At 34.5% G+C, this 19350-nt stretch overlaps 2 protein-coding genes across 3 annotated transcripts in view; both read left to right on the plus strand.

Moving 5' to 3' along the window:
- Positions 1 to 13219, plus strand: part of acap3b (ArfGAP with coiled-coil, ankyrin repeat and PH domains 3b) — an 80274-nt gene extending 67055 nt beyond the window's left edge. The window contains exons 17-26 of the mRNA XM_051122560.1: positions 679 to 773; positions 937 to 1151; positions 2763 to 2858; positions 3048 to 3149; positions 3231 to 3451; positions 4264 to 4373; positions 6579 to 6689; positions 6778 to 6839; positions 10154 to 10203; positions 12205 to 13219. Of these exons, the coding sequence (XP_050978517.1) occupies positions 679 to 773; positions 937 to 1151; positions 2763 to 2858; positions 3048 to 3149; positions 3231 to 3451; positions 4264 to 4373; positions 6579 to 6689; positions 6778 to 6839; positions 10154 to 10203; positions 12205 to 12324 (1182 nt within the window). The 3' untranslated portion in view covers positions 12325 to 13219. The remainder of the gene's footprint in view (positions 1 to 678; positions 774 to 936; positions 1152 to 2762; positions 2859 to 3047; positions 3150 to 3230; positions 3452 to 4263; positions 4374 to 6578; positions 6690 to 6777; positions 6840 to 10153; positions 10204 to 12204) is intronic.
- Positions 13220 to 13424: 205 nt separating this feature from the next.
- LOC127173211 (ubiquitin-conjugating enzyme E2 J2) lies at positions 13425 to 18934 on the plus strand. Of its 2 annotated transcripts, none has more exons than XM_051122922.1 (7): positions 13425 to 13603; positions 14260 to 14390; positions 14594 to 14634; positions 14743 to 14845; positions 14936 to 15074; positions 17673 to 17753; positions 17834 to 18934. In XM_051122922.1, the coding sequence occupies exons 2-7, from the start codon at positions 14260 to 14262 to the stop codon at positions 18080 to 18082; spliced, it is 744 nt and encodes a 247-aa protein (XP_050978879.1). In that variant the 5' UTR covers positions 13425 to 13603; the 3' UTR covers positions 18083 to 18934. The 2 variants fall into 2 exon arrangements, with proteins under 2 accessions (XP_050978879.1, XP_050978880.1); XM_051122923.1 differs by having other exon boundaries at positions 17901 to 17962.
- The last annotated feature ends 416 nt before the right edge of the window (positions 18935 to 19350 follow it).

A 19350-nucleotide genomic window follows, 5' to 3' on the forward strand; every position in this document is an offset into this window, starting at 1 on the left:
AATTAAATTTTTTTTATTTAGTGGCAAAAAAACAGGCTCCCATAGTATCCTGTTTCTCAGCAAATTTAACAAAATCTTATAAAAAGTTATGAAATATAACTCATATTTTAATTGAAGTAAATTATATCTGTCTCTTCTTTAAAATCATTTGCAATGTGGTATTGTATTTATGAGTATTATCCCCTAAATTGTCATTATCCTATTTATTTATTTATTTTGCTGATAAATATCAAAACTTAATTTTATACACATTGCTAAGAACTTCATTTGGACAACTTTAAAGACTATTTTCTCCATATTTCAATTTTTTTTTTTTTTTTTTTTTTTGGCACCCTTAGATTCCAGATTTTTTCAAATAGTTGTATCTCAATATTGACCTATCCTAACAAACATACATCAATGGAGCTTATTTATTACCTTATTTATTCAGTTTTCAGATGATGTATAAATCTCAATTTAAAAAAAACTGACCCTTATGTTTTGTTGTCCAGGGTCACATATTATTATAATATGCAATAATATATTGTTATATTATAATAATTTCATATAACAGTTATTCACCCAAATCCTAATACAGATGTAATGAATTAGTTTGCTTTCAAAACTTGGTTATGTTTTATGTTATAATATTTTTGAATGTTATTGATCAATGACAATTTATCAATGTTTTCTCTGTAGTTGATGTGTGAGCTTGGCAACACTGTAATCAACCAGATTTATGAAGGTGCGTGTGAGGAACAGGGACTTAAGAAACCTGGTCCCAGCAGCTCAAGGTCAGTGTGCGGCCGACTCTCTGCCATTGCATTATATCGAGTGCCAGAATGTACTAAGATGATTGTTTTTTTTTTTCCTTTTCTTTTTGATGTCATTATATTTTCATGTGGCGAATGTTTCATTGATGCAAGCTCTCGTTTGTGCTTCTGATGTTTTATTTAGGCAGGACAAGGAAGCGTGGATCAAAGCGAAGTATGTGGAGAGGAAGTTTCTGAAGAAGATGTGTGGCTCCGAGGCTGTGGTGGAGGGGAGCAGAAAATCACATCACTGGAGCGTGAAGAAATGCAGGAGACACAACAGCTCCATCAGAGCCCCTAAAACCCGCCGGAAATACAGGCACGACGCTGCCATCATGTCGCCGGCCAATCTCTCCGCTGGTAGTTGCTTGGTCATTTCTGAATGTATTTGTTCTGCTGTATTCTTAGTTAATCATCATAATGCATTTGGGTCTGTTTTGATCTGCATCAGATATAAAAAGCAAGTTAGTTACGTATTTTTAGTAGAGGAACAAGTGTTTCCAAATTCTATAAGACCCTTAAAATATACATCATTGTTTATTTCAGATTTTTTACGATTATTTTTTAAAAAGACATATCCATTTTAACCATTTTGGATCTGTGTGCATATATATATAGGTGTCCCACACTTTTGGGGCTGATATATTCACTGCTGTTCAAAAGTTTGGGATCAGTAAAATTTTGACTTTTCTTTAATTTAAGTCTCTTCTGTTCATCAAGGCTGCATTTATTTAATCAAAAATACAGAAAAAAAGTAATATTGTGACATATTGTTACAATTTAAAATAAGAGTTTTCTGTTTTAATATACTTTAAAATATAATTTCTTTCTGTGACGCAAAGCTGAATTTTAATCAGCCATTTCTCCAGTGTTTACGTACATAATCCTTCAGAAATCATTTGTGCTGCTTAATATTTTTCGGAACCTGTGATACTTTTTCACAATTCTTTAATGAATACAAAATTTAAAAGAACAGCATTTATTTAAAATCACTTTTTATCAGTTTAACACATCTTTGCTGAATAAAAGTGTAAAAAAAAAAAAGAATTCACTTTTGACCCCAGACTTTTGAACAATGGTGTATATTGTTACAAAATATTTTAAATAAATGTATTTTAATTTAAGAATATATGTATAAATGTTTATCCATGAAAGAATTCTTTAAAAATTATCACAGGTTCCAAAAATAAATAAATAAATAAAAAATTAAACAGCTGTTTCCAGCTTTGATAATAAGTCACCATATTATAATGATTTCTGAAGGATCATGTGACACTGAAAACTGCAATAATGATGCTGAAGATTCAGCTTTGGATCACAGGAATAAATATTTGAAATAAATATTTTAAAGTGTATATTAAAAAAAAATCTTTATATTAAAAATTAATCTTAATTCTCAGATTGTATGGGCTTTATATATTTATATATATATATATATGTATGTGTGTGTATGTGTTTGTGTGTGCATGTGTATAAATATGTAAAGAATTTTTTACATTTTAAGTCATAAAAAAAGTAAATGCAGTAATAACATGGCAACGGTCAAAACAGAAATTTTGGTTACACTTTATTTTAAGGTGTCCTTGTTAAAATTTAATTATACATTTAAGTACAGAGTAATATTAATTATCTACATGTACTTACTATATGGTTAGGGTTAGGATTAGGGTTTGTCTTATGGTTACTTACATGTAATTATGCATAAGTAATTGTAAATAATAATAGAAAGTACATGTAACCTGTGTAAAAAGGACACCTTAATAAAGTGTTTTCAAAATCACATTTCACATTCATTCATTATTTTGGATACAATATTGTTTTAGTTGAAAAATATTATAAGCTATGGCTGTTTAATAAAATAATGATTCCATAAGCAGACTTGGGCAAAAAATACAGATTTTTTGATTGCATTATGAGGGTTTGATAAAGTGAAAATTTAACATGATGTTCTTCTCTAATTGTCATCCTCAGCTGCAGCAGCTGCAAAGTTTCGGAGAGAGTCCTTGTTCTGTCCTGACGAGCTCGACTCGCTCTTCTCTTACTTCGACACGGGCTCAGGGCCTCGCAGTAAGTTTCTTATCGGACTTTGCTTTCTAAACACCACAAGACATCCAGTCCATCCCATATATCTCCTGCAGGAACGCGGGTCATGTTTGCCTGTTGCAGATATGCATAACGTATTGTCTGAGAAGTCAAGCACTGAACGTTTATAAAGGTCATAGTGTGAGTAACGTGTCCCTCGCTTGGCACCCGTTGGCCCCGCAGGTCTCAGCAGCGATAGCGGGCTTGGCGGCAGCACCGACGGCAGCACGGACATACTCGTTTTCGGCTCGGTGGTGGACAGCGTCACTGAGGAAGGTGAGAAGACGTCCTACGTTGGTGTATCTCTCTGTTGTGTTTATCCCCTTCCTCATCTTTCATGTTTTTGTCTTAATGCAGAGTGTGAGGACTCCGACGAGTCGAGCGGGGAGGTGGATATCGAGCAGGAAGCGTCTGATCCAGAGGACGCACGGGAGCTTGACCCAAATGCGCTGCTTCATAAGGCGTCCCGGGCCAGGAGCCTAGCGGTGATGGCAGAGGCGCTCGCACACGGTGCAGATGTCAACTCTGTTAGTGAGGAGGACGAAAGCAAGAGTCCGTTAATACAAGCAGTCGCAGGGGTGAGACTTCCTACACTCAATACTATTTGATGCCGGATTAGATATTTTGAATAATGTGGGTAACCAAACAGTAGCTGGTCCCCATTAAATTTAATAATAGAAATGATCAAATAGATAACGTTCAACAGAAAAAAGACCCTCATTCAGGTTTAAAACAACCTGAGAATGAGTAGATGATGGTATAAAATTAAAACAATATGACGGAATTGACAGACAGATGAATGCATTTTCATTTTTGGGTGAACTATTCTTTTAATTGTTATTAAAACAAAACACAAAGAGAAAAATTACGCACTGCTCTAGTTAATTCAATTTCTTGCTATACACATCTTCTGTACCTGAAAAATGAAGCACTGTTTGTTTTATTTGTATTATGTTTGTTTGTAATGTGTATCTTTGTTCTCATTTTTTAATAACAAAGCTAAAATAATGACGACAGATTTTTATCTTTGCTCACTTTGACCTAAATATTTGCCGTTCTTTTTTCTCTTGAAAGGCTTTGTTTTTAAAAAAGGGAAATTAGTTTGGCTGTACTGCTCAGTCAGCTTGCAAAATAGTGAAAGCAACATGACAAAGAATCGTGATAAAATTGTGAATTGTGATATTTCTGAAAAAAATCTTAATATGATATTTTTGCCATATTGCCTGCTTTGAAACCATTTCCACTCCAGATTTAACAAATAATTACAAAGAAATGGCAAGTGACACATTGGACTAAATGAGAAATTTGAAATTGGGAATACAGTTTAATATACAATTTTGGACAATCATTTTTAAATGAACAGTGTTTCTACTAATGTTTGGTATCATAGGGTTCTCTGATAGCCTGTGAGTTCCTGCTGCAGAACGGAGCAGATGTCAATCAGAAGGACGTACGAAGACGAGCACCTCTGCACCACGCCACGTGCCTGGGTCACACGGGGTAAGAAATCACTCACAGCTGTGGCAAACCACACAGAAATGTTCTGTTCGGAAACCTAGTGATCCTAGTGAAACCTAGTGATAATTGCCAAGGCTGTTCCAAACAGTAAGGAGTAAAAATGCTAGTGTTTTGTGGGAGGTTTGCCAGAATATTGATATGACATTGTTGAGGCTCTGATATACTACAGGTAAAATCGAAGAACGTGATGTGGAATGTTCTGGTTCATTTTAAAACAGTATTTTACACCTCCTGAGGAATAACAATCAGTTTTATTACTGTTGCCTTTCTTACATTTGAAATTGTGAAGTGAAAATTTTCAAAGTTTTCAGTGAGTGGTGAACACACATACAGTGGGCAGCTATTTTTGCTGCAGCACCCAGGGAGGATTTTGGTGTCTTGCTCAACAACAGGTCAGTTATAGGTACTGAAGGTGGAACAGAATGCTGTACGTTCACTCCACCCACCTACAATTCCTTCAGGTACTGAGAATCGAACCTGCATCCTTCAGGTTGCAAGTAACTCTCTAACCATTAGGCCATGACTGCCCAGTTTACACCTGGTATTGTGTTTTGGTCAATAAGTGGACTACATTAAATGCAGGTGTGAACAGGTGTTTTGAGCTTATCCATTTTCAAACCACTTCCAGCGGTAGTCAAAAACGCATTTGACCAGATTGCATTCATACAGCCACTAAAGACTGCCAGCTCTCTGCTGAATAAACCCATTCTTAAACATTATAATCTTTTCATTTCATATCCATTAACCAAGAAATTTAGAATGTTAAATCAGATTTAAATGTGACCCTGAACCACAAAACCAGTCATATATTTTTATATTGAGATTTATACAATTTATACAATATAATATGTGAAAGCTGAATAAGTAAGCTTTCCACTGATGTATGGTTTGTAAGGATTTGCCGACAGCTCATAGGTGAAGTTTTTGATTTTTTTCTCTCGCAATTTTGACTGATATGTGTAGCAGAATTTTTTTTATCCATGCACTAAACATTTTAAAAATAGCAGTCAGCTCATATGTGAATTGCGTGAGCTTATTTCACAATATTAGATTGAAAGATAAGAAAAATCACACATACACAGGTCAATAGACCCTCCCCTCAAAATAATTAAGGACAGAAGAGACAGATTAAAACACCAGGTGTGAACGGGAATGTGTCTCCCTTGTCTACTTGTGGTCTGGGGCCGGTTGCATAAAAGGTTTAGACTAGTCTTAAACGTTAGTCATCTAATTTTTTTCTTTAAGACTGGTCAAAAATGTTTAAATTCGGTTACGTAAAAACTTAGATTAGTTGAATCCAAAATTTAAGACCGGTTACTCCTTGATTAATTCGCTAGTTGGTCAAACTAGTTCTTAAGACGCTGTCTTAACACAGAGGCTTAGTTTATGCAACCGGTCCCTGATTGACCAAATACCAGCTGTAAACGGCCCCAGCTGCATTGTCACCACTTTAATCAGGGGTCACTTCTAAACCAAGCAGCTTTATACTGGTACTGTATACACACTGAATCTGCACAAAATTCCTAAATACAGTTGAGGTCAAAAGTTTGCATACAGAATATGCAAAAACGTAATTATTTGACCAAAATAAGAGGGATTATACACAATGCATGTCATTTTTATTTCACATAAAATATGTTTACATATAGTCCACAAGAGAAAATAATAGTTGAATTTATAAAAGTGATCCCGTTCTTAGTGCCTGAATGATCCTTGATTTTCTTGTTTAGTGATAGTTGTTCATGAGTCGCTTGTTTTGTCCTGAACAGTTAAACTGCCTGCTGTTTTTCAGAAAAATCCTTCAGGTTTCACAAATTATTTGGTGTATTTGAACCCTTTTAACAATGAGGGACTCATATGCAACTATTACACAAGGTTCAAACCGAGGTTTAGAGCTGGGGTGTGAAAACTTTTGAACAGAATGAAAATTTGTACATTTTTCTTATTTACCTAAATATAATTTTTTTTAGTACTGCCCTTCAGAGGCTACAGAAGATACTTACATGTCTCCCAGAAGACAAAATAAGTTAAATTTACCCTGATCTTCAAATGTAAAAAGTTTTCACCCCCGTCTCTTAATGCATCATGTTTCCTTCTGATGCATCAGTGAGTGTTTGAACCTTCTGTAATAGTTGCATACGAGTCCTTATGAGTAACCTTTTGTGTACTGTACGCGTGTGTCCACAGACAGGTGTGTTTGTTCCTGAAGCGAGGAGCCTCTCAGATGGAGGTGGATGAGAACGGGCAGGACCCTCTCAGTATCGCCGTTCAGGCAGCCAACGCAGACATCGTCACATTGTGAGTCAAGAACCTCACTTCCCTTGTAGAATCTCCCCGAGTGCCACCGCACACAAAACCCAATGTTGTTGTTCTCTCTCCCGGTCAGATTGCGGTTAGCCCGGATGAACGAGGAGATGCGAGAAGCGGACGGGCCCTTCGGACAGCCAGGTCAATATCCCAGCAGCAGTCCCACAGAGCAGCAGTACAAAAAGTGTATTCAGGAGTTTATCTGCCTCACCATTGAGGAATGCTAGGGGGCGCTGTTGAGACTGACCTACGAAGTTTGTAGCCCCTAACAGAAATAGCTTTAGCAAGGATCGAGTGCTATCTTCAACCTCCTCCCCACCTGACCGATTAGTTTACACGTGTTCGTATGTATGTGTGTGGTTAACACAAAATATTGAAATGGATCGGCTATTTCCAATATGCGACGGCTAGAGCGCTGTTTTGAACTGTGTATCATTCAAACGTGATGTAGTTGATGGATTAACAGCCTGATTGAATGAATTTGAATTCATTAGCAATTCAAAACAGCATTTCCGGGTGTTATTATGTTCCGAGTCATTATGTGCAAAATATGACTGTGTGCACTTTTCCTACCGACAGTATTTTTTTTTTTTTTTTTTTTTTTTTTTTTAACAACGGAGTTCTTTTCTTTTTATGTTATTTTGCCTCATGTAAATGTTGTTGTGCTTTTTATTTATGTTCCGTCCTGAGGATTAGTGCAATGATAACTGGAATACGGAAAATCTGTATTCATTTTCTTGTTTCGTAAAGAAAAGAAGACGTTTACGTTCGACTAACTAGACTTTTCTTTCTCTTTTACATTTCCAAAACACATCAGACTCCCCTCATGTGCTAATAAAACGGGTGTTTTGAGCCCTTTAAGGTTTTAAAGAGATGTCAGCTATTCGAAATTATTTATAGAACTTATAGCAACCGTCTGTTTTCTATATTTGTACTTGTATTGCCAAGCTCCCAAATGACTGTCATGTGATTTTTAATGAGAAATGCTTGTCTAGAGCAGTCTGTCTTTAGAAGCAGTCAGTATTTGCATGCATTTACTCGCTCGCATAGCGAGGCAAAGTGCCCGTCTGCATTAGCAAGCATGGTTCCTTATTTTAGCCACCTGATTCTATCATGATGTAAAAATGCATGAACGCAGAAGACATCTGCTCTGTGTTTCTCCATCCATTTCTTGCCCACGTTCGGTTCAGATGATCCCTGTTCGAAGATTATGCCATCAAAATCCTGTCTCCCTTCATAATGCTTTATATGCATCTGAATATGCCTATATACACTACCAGTCAAACAGTAGGATTTTTTAATGTTTGTTAAAGACGTTTCTTCTGCTCACCAAGCCTGCATTTATTTGATCCAAAAAACAGCAAACGCAGTAATACTGTGAAATATTTTTACTATTTAAATTAACTGCTTTTTATTTGAATATATTTTAAAATGTAATTTATTTCTGTGATCAAAGCTGAGTTTTCAGCATCATTACTCCAGTCTTCAGTGTCACATGATCCTTCAGAAATCAATCTTATATGCTGATGTGCCTTTTAAGAAACATTTTTATTATTATTATCAAGACAATTGAGTATATTTGTTTCAGGATTCTTTATAGAAATAAATACTTTTATTTAGCAAGGATGCCTTAAATTGATCAAAAGTGATGATAAAGACATGTATAATGTTACAAATGCTGTTTTCAACATAATAATAATAATAATAATAATAATAATAAATGTTGTTTTTTTAAAAGCAAATTAGAATATTAGAATAATTTCTGAAGGATCATGTGACTGGAGTAATGATGCTAAAATTCTGCTTTGAAATCACAGAAATAATTACATTTTAAAATGAAAATTTAAAAAAACAGATGTTTTAAATAGTACAAATATTTCAAAATTTTACTGTTCTGTCTGTACTTTGGATGAAATAAATGCAGGCTTGGTGAGCAGAAGAGACTTCTTTAAAAAAAACATAAAATATCTGACTGTTCAAAAACTTGCAGCGAGATTGTGAAGTGCGTATCTGACGGATACTTTACTATCCCATGAGGCCTTGGGAGAGGATTGTGAATGACAGTGACACAACACAACAGACACTGTTGGTCAATGTAGTATGCCCAAATTTCCATTCATACTTTAGACACATTACTGTTTTAACAGTTGCGAAGCAAAATTCAAACCAAATGTAGTACCTACAATGTTTCAGGCACCGCAATTTTCTTAAGAAGTTAGCACTACGCTAAGCTAGCATGCTGAGCTGTTAGCTTGCTAACTAAAGACCAACAGAAATCAAAGATAGGGAACAGTTTAATATATACATTTTTTGCTTCAATAATAAAATATAAAAGGATTTCTAATCAGACAATGAATAAAGTATTCATAACTCTTGTCTCAGCTAAAGGAATGACTTTGAGGAGTAAGGGGGACAGGATTTTGTGCGACATTGGCATCTGTGGGTGGATTTTTGTGAGTATGGGTAAAATATGTAAAAATAATAATATTGCAATTGGTCAACTAACAAATAGTCCCGCCCCCAAACTCATGCCAATGGTTGAGCCACTGTTGCTATGCTGGACGGGTCGGAAGCTCAAACAGAGCAATGTTTTTGTTTTTTTTCAAGAGATTCAACCATTTAACAATGGTTTACCTATAATATCTTCGTATTAAGCTGACAGAAAAATATTGGAACATGGAGAAAAAATGACACAGCTAGGCTGCAAAGCAAAGGGAAGAATCTTTATAGAGCAAATTTTCATCTCAGTAAAAATTTGCGTGAAGAAAGGAAAATGTAGTTGTACATTTTCAGTTGTTGTTTCACAGAAACATCCGTGAGCTGAAATGTAGTTTTAATATCTGAAAATAGAGACCGTGTATAGAATAGATAGTCGCCAACAGGGGAGCAGTTGGGTCGTTGTGTCTGGATGTGTTTTAAACCGAGTTGAACTGAAAAATGCTTCTTAACTACTGTGCTGTGAATATGCTTTGACCTTTGAACTGTTCTCGACTGCTTGCTCTCTCTCTCTCTGTCCCTCTGTCTCTGTGGTTCTTGCGTTCGGACCTTTAACTCGTTTTATCTTGCAACATTCGGTACAATCTGTTTTCACACTGTTAGATGACATTCTGTGTTTGAAGACATTCTTGTATTGTTTGTACGATTGTTTGTTACTGTTTGTACGACAGAAATCTATAAAAAGAAGCTTGTCTTTTAAAACACTGACAAACAATAAAACAGACAAAGTCTTGAGCTCATATTTCTGCTCTGCTCTTCTCTCTTACGACGCGCTCTGCATCAGTCTGCGATTCCTGACCTACAGCTGTGTTTGTTTAAGGAATTACCAAGGCTTTTGCAGACTGTGAAGTGTGGGGGGTGGGTTTGTTCACCCTTGATGCAGTTTTCCCGTATAAGAGATGATTTGTGTGTTTTTGTTTGTGGTAACATTGTCTTACTAGGTATTATTCCTCTTTTAGAGCCCAGTATACCTGTGAGTCCAGTGAGGGTAAAGCGCAAGAGTTCACGAGTGAGTGATGATGTTACAGACTGTTTACTGCTGGGTTTGGGTCTTTCACTTGCAATGGTGGTTGCTTTATGGGTCTCCTAACTTATTTAAATAAGCTTCTGTGCCTAATCCTGTGTGCTAATAAGTGACTGACTCAAGAAAGTCAAAAATGTATCTTGAAAATGCTGCTCATCAGTGAGGTCTTAGGAAACCTTTGTTTTTTTTTCTCTCACATTTTCTCTTCACAGAATCACATTGGGTGGTTGACAAATTTCCCATAATTGTTTTTTTAAATAACTATTTTGCTTTTAAATGTACATTTTATGTATGTTTATACACAATCTATCAAACATTTGGGGTCTGTAAGATTTTTAAAAATCTCATTCTCACCAAGGTTGCATTTTTTTTTTTTTTATCAAAAATACAGTAATATTATGAAATATTATTACAGTTATAAATAACTGTTTTCTTATTCAATATATTTAAAAAATGTAATTTATTTCTGGGATCAAAGCTGACTTTTCAGCGTCTTCAGCATCACATGATTCTTCAGAAAACATTCTAATATGCTGATTTGCTGCTTAAGAAAATGGAATTTTCCAAATTCTTTAATTAACAGAAAGTTTAAAAAAAACGGGATTTGTTTGATAGAATTAGAACATAGAATTTTTGTGTAACAGTGTGCAAATGCTGTCAATTTTGATCAGTTTAATGCATCATTACAAATATTAATTTAAAAAAAAATAAATAAATAAAAAAAAATACTGACCCCAAATTTTTTTGAACTATAGTGTATATGTACTAGGGCTGCATGATTATGACAAAAATCGTAATTGTCGATTATTAGCTTGAAATTGTAATTGCGATTATTAATTACGATTATCACAATTTACATTGAATGATGTTTTGAATAGCTTGAAGCAAAGCAATTTTTTTCATTGTTTGTAGAAACTGCATGCCACATTTTTATATATAGTTTCTTCTTTAAATATAAAAAAGTAAAAAATGTAAAAATTAAAACAATGAAAAAAAAATGATACGATAACATTTAGGAAAAACACACTCTCACACACACATCTTAAGCAAGCAGAATAATGTATGTGGATTTATTATTATTATTATTTTTGTAATTGTGCCTTTGAACGATTACATAACTGTGGCATCTGTAATTGTAATCACGACTGAAAATTCGATTAATTGTGCAGCCCTAGTATGTACATTATATATTACACATATTGCACTTATTAATAATAATAGTAATTGCTATTATTGAGCAAGTTAAATTTACGTTTTAAATTCTGTTATTGGTCATGATTTCTTACCAGATGTTCACCATATTTAATTGCCTTTTCTCTGTTTTGTCAGCAGTGTGATACATTAATTAATTTATAATTTTAATATAAATATATTCTCAGTTAATATGAGGACATAAAATCCATTTGTAATGATTTGGGGAAAATTTAATTGTTTTAAAATAATTTTGGATTAAGTATAATATATTGCAAAACTACTGTAACTGCTCAACATTTCATGTCAACTACCCAATTACTGTTTTTTTTTTAATTTATTATGGGAAAGTATTGCAGTATATGCTGGGATGTCACATGATATTATATTACACTACATTAAATTAAATTCTGTTATTTCAATTAAGAGTTCTATTTATATTAGGTGTCTTTAAACACTATGCACTTACTACTAAATACTAAATAATGATTTCCTAGGCACAATGTACCTATTGTGTTCATGTTTAATTGCAAAACACTTGAGGTGGGATACAGGTAAGATTAGGGAGAGGTTTGGTGGTAAAAACAGGTATGTACACAGTAAGTGCATTGTGTGACATGATTAATTTAAATGTAAGTACATAGTAGTTAAGGATATAAAGTGGGTCCTAATGAATTCACTGGTGTTTCTGCAGGGGAATGGAAATGGAACAGGGACTCGACTGGTGTATTTGAGTAACTCCTGCTGTTCTCAGTCCAGTGTACTTGAACTGTGCTAACTTGTTTCGTTTTGCAGACGTCTCCACGTGTGCTGTCACCTTTCGGGAGTTTCCGCTCATGGCTTTACACACCTCCAAAACACCAACCAGCTGTCCCGCTTAAAGTGGACGCCCTCGGAGACTCTAGCAAGACATGAATGACTGTGATGAAGATTTTACTCATCTCATAGGATAATATATGAACATATTTAAATAAGAATTTGTGGGTTTTTAAGCTTTTATAGTTCTTTTATGTTATTTCAAAAGCCTTGTGTGATCTGAGCGGAGTTAAGCAGCTTTGATTCCCAGGATTTGCTTCAAGGATTTGCTTCCCGTAATAATTCAAGACAGATTTATTCAGAATTCTAGATATTTGTGCAATCTGTGGATTTTAACTATGTGAATAAAATGTCTAATTCACATGTAACCGTTCTGTATGATGACAGTGACATCTAGTGAGCACAAGCTACACAAGAATGAATGAAAGACTTCAGGAACTATGTTCCTTGGGTTTTAAAAATGCTCAAGGGAACTTAGATTTTGATAGCAACACCTGGAATATACAGTGATTCAGAAATACCGCTTTCTGCAACAACTTTGCAACTTCAACCATCAAAATGTAAGAAAATATCCAAAATAATAAGCAAGGAAAAAATGTGTAACAACTTTTACATTACAAATAGTTATCAGTTTTTAGAATTGCGCCTTTTAATTTGTTGAATCTTTCAATTGCCATTTTTATAGACCCCATTTAATGGCTTGATGAGCTACTTCATGTTGCTGTATTTCCTGTTGAAACAGGAAGTTGGGGCAGGATGTTTTGATTATATAGCAAATGCTGTCATGTTTTATAACAGATAGAGATCCATCACTTGAGATTTTGCTTCCTAAAATGATAGTCAACTTATCCTAAAGATTGTTTGTTATTGTCAGAAGGGTTTTTTAAAATAGTTTGCCATTAGCATTCATGAGACCTAACACAGGCACTGTTTACATAAATAAAGCATTCCATTTAATATTTTGTCCAAAAAAAATAAAAATCTTTATACTTTTGTTTTAGTGTGTGCATATTTATGATGTTTAATTAGTTTTTCCTCCCCTAAAACAATACAATATTATATGGTATATTTTCATTTTCATACAGCCAATCATCCCTCTAATAAAAAGAAAGGTAAGTGTTAGCCTAGTACCTCTCCTTATTAAATCAAAAGTGAAAGCAGACAGAAATGATTACCTTCATTTTCCCTTTCTCTGAAATCACTGCGTTAAGTCTTATGACTGACTCGTGGATGTGACATTTTCAGTATTTACTGGAAATCACAAATCAGGTTTACACATGAAACAGATCTATTAACAGATATTATTTACCTGTGACTGGATACGCACTCTTCATTTCACACTCTTTACACCTTCATCTATTCTGAATTCACTTAAGAGGTGAGTCTGTCATGCATATAAGTGCATTTTAAAATGTTATATAGTCAAAATGACTAAATGTTAGTAAATATTAATAGGCCTGTGTATTAGTACACTGCCAGTCAAAAGTTTTTGAATAGCAAGTTATGTAATGTTTTCTCTTTTGATCACCAAGCCTGCATTTATTTGATCCAAAGCAAAAACAGTAAAATTTAGAAATATTTTTGGTATTTAGAAATATGTTTTCTATTTGAACATATTCTAAAATATAATTTATTCCTGTGATTTCAAAGCTGAATTTTTAGCACATGATCCTTCAGAAATCATTCTAATCATTTGTTTGTTGAAAACAGCGGAGTAGAATTTTTTCAGGTTTCTTTGATGAATAGAAAGTTCAGAAGAATATATTAATATTATAAATGTCTTTATCATCTAAATAAATGTCTACAATGTTTTCCCTTAAAATCTTACCGTTCAAAAACTTTTGACTGGTAGTGTATGTATCATCATATTATTAGTGACACAAATTAGAACAGGACGTCCTGTCAAATTTATTATAATTATTACAACTATTGTGGTTATTTTTGCATTCAAAATAAGTATTGGCTTTATAATTGTAAAGAGTGCTCTTTCTCTTTCGTGATGTGATTTTAATATTAAACGAAACTTGATCTCAGATGAGTGCGGGTGCTAATAGGAAGGCGAGTACAGCAGCAACACGTCGTCTGAAGCAGGACTACCTCAGGATTAGAAAAGACCCAGTGCCTTACATCTGTGCAGAACCTCTGCCCTCCAACATACTGGAATGGTACAAATGTCTCCGAATTACATCAGAATGTCATGTCACTGCTTTTGGCACTGATAGTATTAGTCATAATTAGATGAACAGTACATCTACTTGCTCTATGATCTAGTGAACAAATAAAAAAATATTGTGAAATAAACCTTTGTTCTCAGTTAATATCCTGAAATGTTTGTTAATGACCTCGCTCATGATGAAATGTTCCACAGGCATTTTGTTGTTCGTGGACCTGAGAAAACCCCTTATGAGGGTAGGCATCAACACTTTCACTTTAATGAGTTTCTACATGCACTACAGGCCTATTTTTTGCACTTATTTCTTCTTTTGTTAATTATGTGTTTTGTAATATCTATTTAAGGTGGCTACTATCATGGTAAATTGATATTTCCTCAAGACTTTCCTTTTAAACCACCCAGTATTTATATGATAACCCCTAACGGGAGATTCACGTGTAACACACGGTAAGATCAATATCAGCAAAATCTATACTGTGAAGTCACTGCGGTTCTCTGTAGCTCATGTCAACTATCTGCTCCTGTTTGACCCCGCAGGCTGTGTCTGTCCATCAGTGATTTCCATCCTGACACGTGGAATCCGGCCTGGTCCGTCTCTACAATACTCACCGCACTGCTGAGCTTCATGGTGGAAAACATTCCCACACTGGGAAGCATAAAGACGTCTGACTTCACCGTACGTACACTGAAATCACAAACATGTATTCTGCTTAATGTATAGGCTGTATATGGGCCCTGCTACAGAGCTGATGCTAACTGCTGTCCCACAACCAAAAAACACATTTAATTTTTAAATGTGGGTATTATTGTGTGTTTTTATTGGGTTTTTTTTTTTTAGTTGAGAGGTGGCTATCCTGAACCCTAACTCCTAATTTTCAACTTAAGAAAATATTGATATTTTTTTGTTTTATTGTTAAAAGTATATTTTTGATTCTTTTAAAAAGTGAAGTTTACATTTATATGTTTATCTATTGGCTGAGACTGATTTTAACTACACCCCTACATTTATGATAAGGAAATATTCCTGTGTCCCTCTCTCTCATAGATACATGGTGAGTAGATTTTGAGGTAAATGTGTTCACAAATCTTAAAAATCTGTGTCTAACTGAGCCAAAGCTCATCACAAGGAGCTTTTAAGTACTAACATATATAGAAGGTGCACAGTGTCATTCACACAAACACTAAACACCATCATGGTAACACGCATGAAACTGAAATAATATAATAAACATTAATTTACCAACATTAGATGTAACATACAACCCTAATGCACAAAAATGATAAGAAAACACTAAGAAGAAAGAGTTATTTCAACAAAAAAAAAAAAAAAAAAAACATAAAATTACAAAAACAAAAAAAAGTAACACAGGGGATTCCGTGAATGTCAATTTACGGTTATTCACTGTAAATTTTAAAGTCTTTTACCGTTTGCCATTTAACAGTTTTTTTTCTAGTAGCATTTTTACAGTTTTTACCAATAAATTCACAGTCATTTTAAATATCTAAAATTGTCACTACTGAAACAGTCACAACCAAAACATTTAGTGAAGTTTCAGTAGTGACATCTTTGTTTTTTTGGGTGTTATCCCATAAAATTGTCACTGCCGAAACAGTCACGACCAAAGCAAGTCATTGTTTTGTTAGTGACAAAAAGGAAAACATAATCCATTATTTGGGGGAAATAAACATTTTATTATTACTGTCACTACCAAAACATAGGATGTTTTGTTAAAAATAAAGTGTAGCCTACTGAATTATCAAGATAGTGTTTGGTTCAATGTATATTCAAACTAATGAATCCTTAATTTTGAAATCAGCATGATCAACTTTTTGCTTTTTACAAAAAAAAATTGGATTAAAAATACAACAAATCTCACTTGCAACAAAAGTACACTTGACATATTGTTAAAAATGTAATTGTTATTGATTTACCTCTAAAGTTTAATAAAATAGCTATATATATATATATATATATACAATGGCCCATATCCACAGAGGCTTTAGAGCAGGGGTGTCCGAACCCATTACTGGTGGGCCACTGTCCTGTAGACTTTTGATCAGGGGTGTCAAACTCCGGTCCTGGAGGGCCGCAGCCGTGCAGAGTTTAGATGCAACCCTAATTAAACACACCTGTTCCAACTAATCAAGTCCTTCAGGCTTAATTGAAAACTGCATAGTATGTGTGTTGGAGCAAGGTTGGAACAAAACTCTGCAGCGCTGCGGCCCTCTAGGAACTGAGTTTGACACCCCTACTTTAGATAAAACTCTAATTGAACACACCTGATCAACTAATCAAGTTCTTCAGACTCACTAGAAGTGTGTTGGAGCAGGACGTCGTCCCTCCAGGAGCAGGATTGGACACCCCTGCTCGAGAAACATGGTGATGCTGACAGAAAAAAACAAAAAAAAAAAACATATGAGACATGAAGAAAAGTGTTCTCTCACAAAAGTGTTGAGTTCCACCCAAGAACATTTGCTTTTTGTTTTTAGCAAAACTCTTCCTTTCAAACAGGAAATTTTGCATTTCCTTGTAAAACTATTCTGTTCTCTCACAAACAATTCCATTTTCTTGTTAAAAAAAAAAAAAAAAAAAAGGTGTTGCGTTCCCCCGAGAAGTTTTCCTTCTTTTAGAAAACACATGGCGTCTATTGTTTAACTGAGAAATGTTGCATTCTCTCGAAAAACATTTGTGGGGGTTTTTTTTTTTGTGGGGGGGGGGATTATTTCATTGACCTGTGAAACTGCATTTTCTCATAAAAATGTGTTGCGTTCCTCCAAGAAACTTTGCTTTTTTAGAAAAAATGAGCAGTCTCTTGCAAAACTATTTTGTTCAACTGAGAAACATTGCATTCTCTCGAAAAACATTTGTTGTTCTTTGCAAAACTATTCAGTTCCTCTGTGAAACTTTGCATTTTGTCGTAAAAAATGTATTGCGTTTCCCTTAAAAACTTTGCTGTCTTTAGAAAAACATTCATTCTCTTGCAAAACTATTCAGTTCCCCTGTGAAAGTTTGCATTCTCTCACACATATTTTGTTCCCTCAAGAACGTTCCCTTTTACTTTCTTTTGCGTTCATGAGAAACTTTGCGTTTTCTCACAGAAGTATTGAAATATAGTTTTTCCTTACACGTCACAAAACTTTTGTGGACAAAAGAGTTTCTCAGTGGAACCCAAAAGCACTAAAACATAAAAATCTCATTTTTTAACAATCACCATATATGATTGTATGAATTAGTTATGACTCAAATTTTATTATTTGTATGTTCATCTGTCAGAAACGACAGCTGTCTGCACAGAGTTTGGCCTACAACCTGCAGGACAGAGTTTTCTGTGAGCTGTTTCCTGAGCTTGTGGAGGTAAATCTGACTCTGAAATAGTTTTTAAACAGAAAGTGCGTTTGTTTAGTTATACATACTAATGTTCTTGTCCTTTACAGGAGATCAGAGTGAAGCAACTGACTCAGGAACACCTAAGTGTGCAAATACATCCTCATTGTTTTCCAGATGTGAAGCTTAGAGATGAAGACTTTGGCGTTCATAACGATCACGTGGCCCGACGACCCCCGGCGCGTCACCAGCCGAAGACAAACCTCAGCGGTGGACTTACAAAACTGTGTGTTATAGCTGGTTTGGTTGTGTGTGTCTACACAGTCAAGTTGGTGCTACATCATATAGGCCAGGACTGAAATCAGACTAGACTGATGTGACTTAAAAGCTCTTTCTCAGGCGTCACTCTTTCTTTTAACCAAAGTGAACTTCTCTTCAGAACACTGTCTTAAAAAAAGCTTGACTCAACCTTGTGAACCTTGTGGTAATGCAATGATAAAGCATGGTTTTCCTTTGAGTGAAATGAAACACAGCAGTGTCTTCTCTCCCATGACACGGAGGAAAAGAAAAGCAGCTTTCATGTTCTTGATTAAGTGGCCACTACAGAAGAATTAAGCGTCAGCAGCGTTTCTGTTTAGCGCCTCATTATCTGCGTTACAGTTCCTTGTCATTATGTTGGTTTGTCCTTCGGGTCCTTGCACTTTCATAACAGTCATGCTATGCCAAATTCTGCTTTCAAAATCATTTCCCAACACTGATGGTTTGGTTAACGGGAAAGGATTTTTTTTGTACATTGTTCATATTTCCCTGTAAGTTCTTAAGACATAAAAGTATGTGATTGCAAAATTAGTGGCAGTATTTTTCTTTCCTAATTTATACTGGTGAATGAACATGAAATTTGATCATTTTGATTTTTTTTTTTTTTCTGCAGAATTGGATAATACTTTTGTAAAAAGTAAGTTTTAATAAGTGTATGATTGCATTATTATCTGTATTTATATTTTGTGTTTTACAAGAATATTATTTTGCTGTTTCTTTTTTGCTGGATCATTGTTTCTGCCTGCAAAAAACATATTTAACATTCTTTCTTTGCGATTCTGCAGGTTGTAACTTAGTAGATCTGACCCAAGGCTGTTTGAATCTGAATCAAAAGAAAGCAAAATATTAAACTTCATTTTGAAATGAACATATGTGAGTTGTATAAGCATTCAGTAAACACGACCATAACTACAAGCCTTTACATTTGTAGCACTGGTTTCTTAACAGTCATTTTGGTGACCCAAAAACCCTGAAATTCTAAAAATATATATATATATATATATATATATATATATATATATATACACACACATACACACACACACATAATGTCTCTATTACATGCATATACTCATAGACATATTTCATTTTGTATATATGTTGTGATGTTTTGTATAAGCTATTTTTATATCACTGTTTGCGTATTAAATGTTTAAAATTTCAACGAACATGAACTAGTTAGTTAAGTTAAATAACTGGATTAGTGATACGTTATAAAAATGCCATGGTTGTCTAGTATGTTCCACTGCAGTTGGCGTAAAATATAGCCGTGTACGTCAGTGATGTGTTACCAATAGTAACGGGAAAC

Source organism: Labeo rohita, chromosome 11 (assembly GCF_022985175.1).
Source record: "Labeo rohita strain BAU-BD-2019 chromosome 11, IGBB_LRoh.1.0, whole genome shotgun sequence".
Lineage (NCBI taxonomy): Eukaryota > Metazoa > Chordata > Actinopteri > Cypriniformes > Cyprinidae > Labeo > Labeo rohita.

What these genes read in the sequence shown, in the direction of transcription:
- LOC127173211 (XM_051122922.1), top strand. Translation starts at nt 14,260, where the DNA reads ATGAGTGCGGGTGCTAATAGGAAGGCGAGTACAGCAGCAACACGTCGT. An exon ending in TAAAGACGTCTGACTTCACC is followed by an intron (nt 15,075 to 17,672) that starts GTACGTACACTG and finishes TTCATCTGTCAG; the next exon opens with AAACGACAGCTGTCTGCACA. An exon ending in TGTTTCCTGAGCTTGTGGAG is followed by an intron (nt 17,754 to 17,833) that starts GTAAATCTGACT and finishes TGTCCTTTACAG; the next exon opens with GAGATCAGAGTGAAGCAACT.